General features: G+C 40.5%; 1 protein-coding gene across 1 annotated transcript; it reads left to right on the top strand.

Moving 5' to 3' along the window:
• Positions 1-10,440: 10,440 nt before the first annotated feature.
• On the top strand, positions 10,441-11,337 carry LOC130417549 (leucine-rich repeat-containing protein 30). Its single transcript, XM_056743170.1, has one exon. It carries the CDS (start codon positions 10,441-10,443, stop codon positions 11,335-11,337), a length of 897 nt encoding a protein of 298 aa, XP_056599148.1.
• Positions 11,338-12,102: the final 765 nt, after the last annotated feature.

The following is a 12,102-nucleotide window of genomic DNA, read 5'->3' on the forward strand; positions in this document are numbered from 1 at the left end:
ACACCTTTAATTCAGTTTTATTGACATGAACACGAAACATTCTGATCTATTTATGAAATGCATTTTTCCCTAATTTAATTTTACTAGGATGCTTGTGTCACTAACAGGCTTTTTAACAAACATAACCATCAGACATCTTGTGAATCACTAAACCACTTGACGTCTTGCTGTTAAAGAACATACTGAGCAAGAGACCAGCACAAAACCAGCAGTTATCAACATAAACCATGTCTGAGTGATCACTAGTTCTAGAAAGACCTGATAAATGGAGAAAGTTTCTCTCACCTGCTTCATCTGATCGATGTCGTCACTGTGTCAAACTATGAGTATGAATGTTTCACATCATCATCATCATCATCATCATCATCATGAGAGCACATGTATGTTTGACAGCACTTCAGTTAAAATTCATCATGAAACGGATGCAGATATTCGCTTTTGTACCGTATCGTGACGTATAACCGAGTGAAACGATGAAAAGATAAAAATGTGTAGGCGGGAATTCATTTCATCCACGACAACTGATTGGATCGTAAAAAGGTGACGGGCGATCTGTCAGTCATTGAAGCTCCGCCCTCGCGCCGTTCCTCGTGATCACAAGCAGTGTTGGGTAAGTTACTCTGAAAAAGTAATGAATTACTAGTTACTAATGATAAATTCAATTTTGTAATTATATTACTGTACAAATGACTCTCTCCAAAAAGTGTTTAATCAATTATTACTAATGACTTTCTATATCAAACATCAACACTGAGTAGTTCAAGGATAGACATGAAACGACTCATAATCATTCAAATAAATATTATTAACTGACCAAAGTATACACATGTGAGAATTATACAAAGCACAGATTTTAAAGTTAGATTTTGAATTTTGATGACAATTCCACTATCGCACACACACATATATTACACAAAGTTTAATTACATCAGAAGTAACTGAAATTAAATTACAGGAAAAATAAGAGTAATCCCTTACTTTACTTTTTCAAGGGGAATGTAATCACATTACAGTAACTGATTACTTAGTAACTAGTTAAACACAACACTGATCAGAAGTGAAGAGAGGTCGTTTCCAGAGGGGGAGGAGCTTAACGTTTACAAGATTACAATAGTTTTAAATAAAAGTTATAATAAATACGTCACCACTGCGTGAAACGATTAGAATGATGATTTTAATTTAATGGTGACTGCTTCACTGAGTCTGAATACTGCTTTAAACCCTTATCATAACACATCTACAATCAGCACATTTATTTATGAAAGATGATAGTTTGCATACAGTTATATTTGACTCCTTTTGTAAGTCCTGTGGAGTGGTGTGTAAAAGCATTATGATTGTTAATAATTGTGAAGTATTGTTGTGAGATATTAGATCAGTCTGTGTTCAGGTGCAGGTACTTATAAGTGTTTCAATACTGCCCTCTAGTGTCCTGACACTCTCTCGACCCTGATGTACATGTACATTATAAATATAATATATTTGTGTGTGTATTGATCAGGGCAATCACACCACTCATGAATGGACCAATCACATTTAAATATTTAATCAGCGTTAGTTTACCTCTCTCTTTCTAAACAGAACCAACTGTAACAGTAAATACACTTTTACTAAACATTAGAAACACACAGGGTGTGTGTAAATGTGTTGTGTGTTTGTTTGCTTTGAGGTTTTTTTTGATTTTGTTGCGATGTGTGTGTGAGAGTGAGTGTGTTTGTTTTACGGTGTGTCAGGGTGTGTGTGATGCCGTGTGGGTGTGTGAGGGTGTGTTGCGGTGTTTGTGTGTTGCGATGTGTGAGGGCGAGTGTGTTGCAGTGTGTGTGAATGTGTGTTGCAGTGTGTGAGTGTGTTGTGGTGTGTATGTGTGTGTTGCAGTGTGTGAGGGCGAGCGTGTGTGTGAGTGTTTGCTAGTGTGTTGTGGTGTGTGTGTGTGAGAGAGAGTGTGTGTGTGTGCTGAAGTGTTGTGTGTCACTCAGTCCATCTGTCAGATGTGCAGGCAGTGCACCTGTGGAGTCTTGTTGATGCTGTGGGCACTATATAGAGTCCTTCACTTGAACTTCACGGGCACAAACTAAACAAAGACATTTCTGAATTCAATTCATGTGGAAAAGCAAAAAGAAGAAAGAATACATGAAATACTTGAAATACATGTTATTATTGCAATATTAAAGCCAGCGATAGTAACAGCGATAATTCACGAATGATTTATTTATCCCATAATAAAAAAAATCACCATGAAAGCATCTTGAATGATTTATAATAGTTTAGTGTTCCTGAATAATGAATTAAAATCCTCCAACAGAGGGCGCTACAGACTCATCTTTAACGCCTGGAAAACCACACGAACATTGAGAAACAGCTGTGAATCTAAGACATCTTCAGACAGTCAGACTTTAATCACCTGCTTGAAACTCTTCAGCAGCAAAACCACATCACAACATTTTTAAAGAAGTTTTCATGAGACTGGTCTGAGCTGCGTGTTTTAAAAGCATTATAAGCCTGCATTGATCGTAACTCCACCGGTGACAGTGGTTCTAAGATCAGGTTCAGGTTACAATGCTTTTGGGAAACGCAGCCCTGAACCGGTTTGCTGGTCTTTGGTGGTTTTCTTGGGTGTCTTTGTTTTTGTGAGATTAGTGAGAGAATGATGTCAGTCTGTGTGTCTGTCCGTCTGTAAAGTGAATGAGAGCGGTGCTGTGAGATGATCAGGTGTTAAATGTCATTGGATTTTCAATTAATTTCAATTAATCACCCGGGAGACTAACGAGCAGCGTGATCACAGCGAGCCTTAACGGGGCCAGTGTGATTAATTAAAGTCTTCTGTTTCCAGCCCCACTCCAAAACCTTAAATGCCACTGAAAAATCATCCATTCTTACACCACTTTAACCCCTTCACACACACACACCGCAAAACATCAGACCGATCACATCACACATCAGATTAGAGACAACACACCAATAATGTCAGACATCATCACACTCATGACATCACACATCAGACTAGTGACATCAAACCAATTACATCCCACATCAGACTAGTGACATCAGACCAATTACATCCCACATCAGACTAGAGACATCAGACTGATCACATCACACAGATCACATCAGACTCATGACATCAGACCGATCACATCACACATAAGACTTGTGACATCAGATCGATCACATCGCACATCAGACTAGAGACATCAGACTGATCACATCACACAGATCACATGAGACTCATGACATCAGACCGATCACAACACACATCAGACTCAAGACATCAGACCGATCTCGTCCCACATCAGCCTAGAGATATCAGGCCGATCACATCAGATTCATGACATCAGACCGAAAAAAAAACATATCAGACTTGTGACATCCGATCGATCACATCCCACATCAGACTAGAGACATCAGACCGATCACATATCACATCAGACTAGAGATATCAGACTGATCACATCACACAGATCACATCAGACTCATGACATCAGACCGATCACATCACACATAAGACTTGTGACATCAGATCGATCACATCGCACATCAGACTAGAGACATCAGACTGATCACAACACACATCAGACTCAAGACATCAGACCGATCACAACACACATCAGACTCAAGACATCAGACCGATCTCGTCCCACATCAGCCTGGAGATATCAGGCCGATCACATCAGATTCATGACATCAGACCGATAACATCACACATCAGACTTGTGACATCCGATCGATCACATCCCACATCAGACTAGAAACATCAGACCGATCACATATCACATCAGACTAGAGATATCAGACTGATCACATCACACAGATCACATCAGACTCATGACATCAGACCGATCACAACACACATCAGACTCAAGACATCAGACCGATCTCGTCCCACATCAGCCTAGAGATATCAGGCCGATCACATCAGATTCATGACATCAGACCGATAACATCACACATCAGACTTGTGACATTAGATCGATCACATCCCACATCAGACTAGACACATCAGACCGATCACATATCACATCAGACTCATGACATCAGACCGATAACATCCCACATCAGACTAGAGGCATCAGACCGATCACATATCACATCAGACTAGAGATATCAGACTGATCACATCACACAGATCACATCAGACTCATGACATCAGACCGATCACATCACACATAAGACTTGTGACATCAGATCGATCACATCGCACATCAGACTAGAGACATCAGACTGATCACATCACACAGATCACATGAGACTCATGACATCAGACCGATCACAACACACATCAGACTCAAGACATCAGACCGATCTCGTCCCACATCAGCCTAGAGATATCAGGCCGATCACATCAGATTCATGACATCAGACCGATAACATCACACATCAGACTTGTGACATTAGATCGATCACATCCCACATAAGACTAGACACATCAGACCGATCACATATCACATCAGACTCATGACATCAGACCGATAACATCCCACATCAGACTAGAGGCATCAGACCGATCACAATAGGCTAGAAACATCAGACTCATGACATCACACGGATCACATCAGACATCAGCCTACAGACATCACACATCAGACTAGAGTCATCGGACCAATCACGCATCAGATCAAAGACATCAAATATCAGGCTAATACCATCAGACTGATGTCAGACATCAGACCCCATCACCACTGTAAAGCCTCCGAATCATTAGATCCATCACTTAATTTTCATGTCAATGTTAAGCCTGACGTGCTGTAATGGTATGAAAGAAGAGTGTTGAATTACTTCAGCATCAGATCTAGTTAACATGCGTGAGGTGACGCTCATGCGAGACAGAGTTTGTTAGTCTGGACCGCTCCTCAACACTTTCTCGAACAAAGTCTTATTCATCATGACATACTGTGTGAATCTAAGACGAACACTGCTGAATATCTTCACAAGAATACAAAAAGAGGTTTCTATAATAAGTCAGCACCTGTGGACGATTCAGCCGGCGGTTTAATCGATGCTTTCTGGCTGATCAGAGTAACATTATTCCAGCCAGCGCGTCTCTCTCCTCCTGTGGGAAATATAGAAATCAACAGCCATCGCTGACAAATAACAAAATTTAATTTGTGTCTGACGGCACTGAGCAGAAATGTTAAACTGTTATTTGCTGAGGAATAGGTAATGTGATTGTACACACACCCCACGGGGCTCACACAAAGGACTGCTGTGTAATTGGGTAGAAGATATTGACACACTGGTTTTCACAGCTACTTCAACATATTGAAACACGGAAACTGTTGTAATGAGCTTTAACGCCTGAAATTCTCCAAACCCGATACTCTCACATAGAGCGAGTGGAGATCAGATTTGATCAGGACTCAGTCTGATACTGATCTCTGGTTTGTGTTGTGAATTGTTGAGTTTCATATCACCCCTACAGCTTGAGTTGTAATCACTGATCTCAGAAAATCATGCGTGATTAGTTTAGTCTGAGACCTGTAGCACACACACACACACACGCATGCTCACAAACACTCACACTCAAACACACACAGGCACGCACACACACGCACGCTTACACACAAACATACATACGCACGCACATATGCACGCTCACACACAAACACGCAGACAAACACACATGAGGTTTAGAGGCATCCAGAAAAATATTCTGGTTTTCAACACGTTCTCAAAGATTTCTCAAAGACACTCCAGTAAAATCACTCTCAGTCTCATTCTGAAGCATCTTTTAAACACTATAAGAAGAAAAAGGAAGTTTTTGAGAAACTGTAAAATCTGTCATCATTTACACTCATCTCGTCAAACTAAGACATCATTTGTTCTGTGGAACACGGAATGATTTTAAAGAGTCCTCTCACAACCTCTTTCTACATATGTATGCATCATAAAAACATTGATAACACGGCTTGTTGGAATGCTTGATTCTGATTGGCCAGTCTCAACATTTGCAGGTTCGTTATTCCCAGATAACAATCTCTCGAAACTAATAACACACGATAACACGAATCCAGCAGGTCGTTTTCACAGGTTTTTTGAAAAATGAAAAAAAAGTATTTTAATAACATTTGACATTATATTTACAAATGATTAAACCAAAAACCCATACACAATATTGTACACATAAATGTGTGGTTGTGTCACAAGAGCAGTGTGTAGTGTTGTGTACAGTGGATTGTGATATTGTTGTGTAAAGTGAAAGCTTGTAGTTGATGTTGATTTATGTGAAGGTTTATCTGGCCCCTGTGCACTCCCCCTTTGGGCCCTGGATGATGTTCAGTGCCTCATATCCCATGATGCATCTGTGCCCGCACCAGAAACTGGCAGCGTTTCCTTCCTCCTGAGATGGGAATAATATCCACATGCCAGGAATTCTCTCTCTCTGTTGTTGGCATGCGTGTGTTCCAGTTCTGCCAGCAGGTCTCTGTGACTGGGCATCACCCCAGACTGCCACCTGAGCTCTGTACGGCCCACGGGGTCCTGATGGGAGCGCTGGATCTACACACGTTCATCATCCTGAACACTTTCAACTCCACACACACACACACACGAGTCATAATCCCTCAAATCATCTGGTGTCTTTAATACAAAAACATGTGCTTTACTTTTCATCTTACTTACGGTTTTCACCTGGCACAGATAAAACAAAAACCTCCAGCAGATTCCCACGGATCTGTAAACCCAATCTCCTTCACGCTTCAAGTAAACTTATCCAATATTTAAATTAACACATTTGGCCAATGCTACTTTTCTATACCTTATTTTAAACATTATACATAACATCAGGTAAAGAGGTCTTCACATGTCATAGACAGTGAACAATAACATTATTAATATACATTAAACAATAAATTGGTTCGCATACATTTAAGTATATACTTGTACAATAACTTTGGTTTGCTAAAAGCTTAAATTGCGTTTACAACCCCTTTTTCCGAGATTGATTCAGCTACTGCGCATGCGCACAGGTTATCAAACGCCTCACAAGCGTCCCGCCCCTGAGAATCTGCGATCTTTATCGATCGATGATTGGATCTTTATACTGGTAGAAGGGACTTTCTTCCTCTACATTCATTGTAACGACAGTGCCGCATCTTCTTCATATGTATAAAATCTGGCCGCACCCTCTTCTTAAACTGCAAAGTTCTAAAACAAATATCAAATATGATTCAGATTCGTAAGATTGTGACTCAGATACTCGTGCGCCTCTGTTTCGCATCAGACACATTATATGTCTCTTTCAGGCTAATTCATGATTATTAATACAGACGATCACAAATGCTTCCTCTAGAAGAACACTTGAGATAAATCATGAAGGAACATACGCCATGTACGCAGATGGAGACGGAGGTTTGTCACCACTTTAAGCTCATTCTTCTCACACAACACGTCAATGTAATGATTCTGTGATCGTCTCATTGTGTTATTATAACTGAAGGTGTTGTGTGAAAGAGATCATATACTGTCAGCTGGTCATAAGAAAGAACTTTTACTGTGTATCACCATGAACAGTAATGACCGATGACTGCTCATTATTCTGATGATTTATTTCTCTACTTGCTGGCAAATAAGAAAATGAGCATGAAATATTGATTTGAGTGTACAGTAAACGCATTTATCATGTGTGAAGAAAGCGTTCGGAGGGACACAAGAGACAGATACGAGAAACTAGAACACATACTGTATGTAGGGAATCAAATCTCTGATGTTAATCACAAATAATCTGAATCTCAGGTCCTATAGAGCAGGGGTGTGTAATGACAGTAAATTATCATGAACATTTTGAACTCTATCTGAACTCTTGGTGACGTGTCATTTTATGTCACGCCCAATATGATTTCATTGAGATTAGCATTAGCAAGATTAGCATTAGCAAGTTTTCCTGTGACTCAGTGGATAGAGCGTAGCGCTAGCAACAACAAGGTCATGGGTTCCATCCCACATATATATTATAACGCAATGTACTTCGCTTTTAAGCGCCTGCCAAACGCGTAAAGTAAATGTGACATGGAGCCATTACAGCCAATCAAATTACAGAGGGCAAGAAGAATTTAATCCTATCCAACTGAAGAAGACAGAACGTTCAGCCAATCAAATTGAAGAAGTCTGTCAGAAGGCGGGTGCTAATGACGAACTGGTTTATGAGATGTGAGAAGGCAAACATGACATTAAAATTGATCATTGGTAAGATTTCAGAGATGTAAACTACTTGACTTTTCATTTAAACCAGCAGAACTCTGAAGTTAAGTTGTTTAAACAACCGCTCATTCTACATTGACAGTGTAGTTTGACTGTAGTTTAAATCAGGGTTCTCAAACTCTATGATGCCAAGGACCCCCAAGTATGATTTACCTTTTGTGAGGATCCCCCTTTTCTAAAATATCAATATAAATATTAAAAAGTGTTAGATAAATAATAAAGAGGATATTAGAAAGACAACACATTGTTTCTAAACCTAAATAGTCGGCGACGAGTCCCAAAAAAGAAACTAAAGTGAGAAAAGTTTGCTAGAAAGATACAAATATAAAGACTTCAGGAGACTATCCAGAGCACAAAAGCAGATCAACATTGTGGACTGTTATCATTGTTCTGGGGGACCCCTGGGGGTCAGTTTGAAAACGCCTGGTTTAATTGATGAGTAGCTTGTAGGTTGATCCAGATCATCGTTGTGACGGACATCAGTCGACTGTCAGTGTGAGTGAGCTGAGTTAAGAACGGCTGTGATTCTTGGAGAAACATGGGTTTCTTTCGCTCTGGTTAACATGTGTTTTCATTACAGTTATCAAATCTCTATATAAACCCGAACCCAGCGCCTGTGCGCACGTGTGTGTGTGTGAGAGAGAGAGAGAGAGAGAGAGAACGACTAAAGTGTATGTGTTAGAGACAGATAAATCTTCGTAAACCGAAACAAGAGCAACATGATAAATGAAGCAGAGCTGACCCACAAGAGGGAAACCAATCCAGGTTAGCACAGAATGTAAAGGCTGCAGCTATAATGATCAGGGAAATGAGAGAGAGGGAGAGAGAGAGAGAGAGAGAGAGAGAGATAGAGAGAGAGAGAGATAGAGAGATAGAGAGAGAGAGAGAGAGATGGTGGTTTTGTTTCTAAACCAGGTCTGTATTGTTGCTGATGCAGCAGTGTAGAATATAAAGCAATTGTGTTTCTGACAGCTTTACACAGCCTGATGAAGCACCACACAACAACACACACACACTCGCTCCCGGACAAAACCTAGTCCGCTGCCTACTTAGGTATGATTTTAAGAGCTGATATTCCCTGTTTGACATCTCCATTACATGTGATTGAAAGAGCAAAGAGAAGATCTGAACAACACTCTATAGCAGGGGGTTTCAAACTGGGGTCGGGGGACCCCCAGAAGCCCTCCAGAAGGACGTAAGGGGTCCCCAGAAAAAAGATTAAGCAAAAAATGATAAAATCCACAGTGTTTATCTGCCTTTTTTGCTACAAATAGTTTCCAGAATTGTTTATATTTGAATCTTTCTAGCCACTACAGTTTCTTTTTTGGGGACTCAAAGTGAAATTGTTGCCGACTATTTTGGTTTGGAAACAACTTGTTTTCTTTATAATATTCTTTTTACTATTTATCCAACAAATTTTTTGACGTTTCTTTACACAGAAAAAATATAGATCACAGAAAGTTAATCATATTTGGGGGTCTTTGGCATCATAAAGTTTTTTATAAAATGGCTGATTGTTTCTCTAGACAAGACCTTTATTCATGGTCTGGTCTGGTTTAAAGCCCTTTGAAGCTGTACTGAAACTGTCATTTTCACCTTCAAGCTTTTGGAGTCCATTGAAGTCACTATATGGAGAAAAATTCTGCAATGTTTTCATCAAAAACCTTCATTTCTTTTCCACTAAAGAAACAAACACAGAAACATGTTGGAGGACATGAGGCTGAGTAAATCATCTTCAACATTTCTTTTGAAAGTGAACTACTCCTTTAATGGTTTTCTTTTTAAAGTCTATTTGAGGATTATCAATGATATGACTGTAGAAGATATGAGGCCTCTTTGGCTTAACTTGACCTCACTCATGAAGGTCCGCACGTGTGTACTTTGAGTGTGTATGTTATATATATATATATATATACAGTACAGTAGACATATGCACGTGTGCTCTTGAGTTAAGTGTCTGCTGATGGAAAACTGTGTTGTGTATATAGAACATGTTGCAATGACTTTACAGATATTCCATTACTGAGCTGTATTAAAGGCTCAAAATGAAGCTGTAGTGACTGAGACAGCTGCTCACAGAGAGAGAGGGAGAGAGAGACACTCACCCATAACCAGGCAAGATGAAGTATGACGACGTGGTTCATATGGATAAGAACATCAGCAGCCGATGAATCAAAACTGAATCCGTCTGGAAACAGAACGTTGTAAACACGCTTTCTCATTTCATAAACCGATCTGCATTTGTTCATGTTTCTCTTGAGACAAAACCTGTCAAAGCAGCATGCGGGCGGCGATGTGGCACCGAGGATCACCGGGCGGAGGTCTAACTTGGAAGACTCAAGAAGGCCGACGCGACGGAAGGCCAGCTGCGTGGAGAATTTATCATCGGTGGAGCGGATTCGCAAACACACAAGCAGACACTTGGGCTGCAGCACCCTGAATCTGGCCATGAAGGGTCTGGAGCAAACGCCGGCTGAGCTGTGGGAACTCCAGGAACTTCAGAAGCTCAACTTGTCTCTGAACGTCTTGTCGGCTCTTCCATCGGGTCTGGGAGCCCTGGAGAACCTCCAGGTGCTTAATGTGTGGGGAAACGAACTGGTCAGCCTGCCGCCGGAGATCGGGAACCTGCGGAACCTGCGAGTGCTGTTCGCGCACAAGAACCATCTGAAGGAGGTTCCCGAAGAGCTGGCCGGCTGCGCTAACCTGGAGGTCTTGAGTCTGGCCAATAATCAACTCACGGCTCTTCCCAACAGCTTATCCAACCTGAGGAAACTCACCAAACTCAACCTCGGCCACAACCGGATCGAGCACATCCCCGCCTGCGTCTACGCCATGAAGAGCCTAGTCTTCTTGCACCTGGCCAACAACCGTCTGGAGAACATCGCCGACAAGATCCAGGAGCTGGTCGAGCTAAAGATCCTCATAGTAGAGCAGAACGATCTGCATGTTCTTCCCAGAACTCTGTGCTGTCTGAACAGACTGGAACTGTTGAACGTGGACTTCAACGATCTGCAGAGCGTTCCTGAAGAGATGTACATGCTGAAGAATCTGAAGAAGCTCGCCTGTCATCCGCTTGATACGGGACTGCATATTATACACAACCCGCTGGTGAAACCTATCATGAGGTTCTACAGGGAGGCTTGAAAAGTCTGTTTAACTACCTCAAACATGCCTGATGATCTCCATTACATATATTATGTCGAGGTTATTCTATACGATGATGATTGAAACACGAGAAGCTTTTTTATTTACTGTTGTTGTATATCACAGAAGTACTGTAAGTTTGAAAAATAAAAGTGCAGGTGACTTAAATCGATTTAGAATTTAGAAACTATCATAATAAGTAAGGAGACTGACTTTTTGTTTGATTTTAATCTTGTAACTTTAAATTTTAATTAATCATTCAACAGTGTGAATTCTCATACAAATACAGCACAGAACAGAGAAAAATGTTCATTAGCGATTATAATAATATCAGTTTTGTGATCTTTGTGATTTTACTTAACAAACTCTAAAAACAAATCAAGTGTCCAAAGGTTTGTAAGCATAATAAAGAAGTGCTGCATGCGTCTTAAATCTTTTGCAGTTTCTCCTGAGAAAAAACTTAATCCCTGAAGTTTCAATAGATATCTCAATACGTTTACGTGCACAAAATAAACGGATATCTATCAAAAATCATCTTAAACAGAAACCTGTTTTCACGGGCAGAGTAATAAACCAACTACACTGATAACTGCGTTTGCATGAGAGTTTGAGAATAGCCGAGTTTCTCGCATGCAATGACGTCATCGTCGATAGTCTGTTAAGTCATTAAACATGCAGATGGAAAACGGTCAGAAGCTGTGTTTTTATATCTCTTTTCATGTCCGCAGTACCAGTATATGCAACAATAGTTCTTCATTTATACGT

This window comes from Triplophysa dalaica, chromosome 3 (assembly GCF_015846415.1).
Source record: "Triplophysa dalaica isolate WHDGS20190420 chromosome 3, ASM1584641v1, whole genome shotgun sequence".
Classification (NCBI taxonomy): domain Eukaryota; kingdom Metazoa; phylum Chordata; class Actinopteri; order Cypriniformes; family Nemacheilidae; genus Triplophysa; species Triplophysa dalaica.

What these genes read in the sequence shown, in the direction of transcription:
- LOC130417549 (XM_056743170.1), top strand. Translation starts at nt 10,441, where the DNA reads ATGTTTCTCTTGAGACAAAACCTGTCAAAGCAGCATGCGGGCGGCGAT.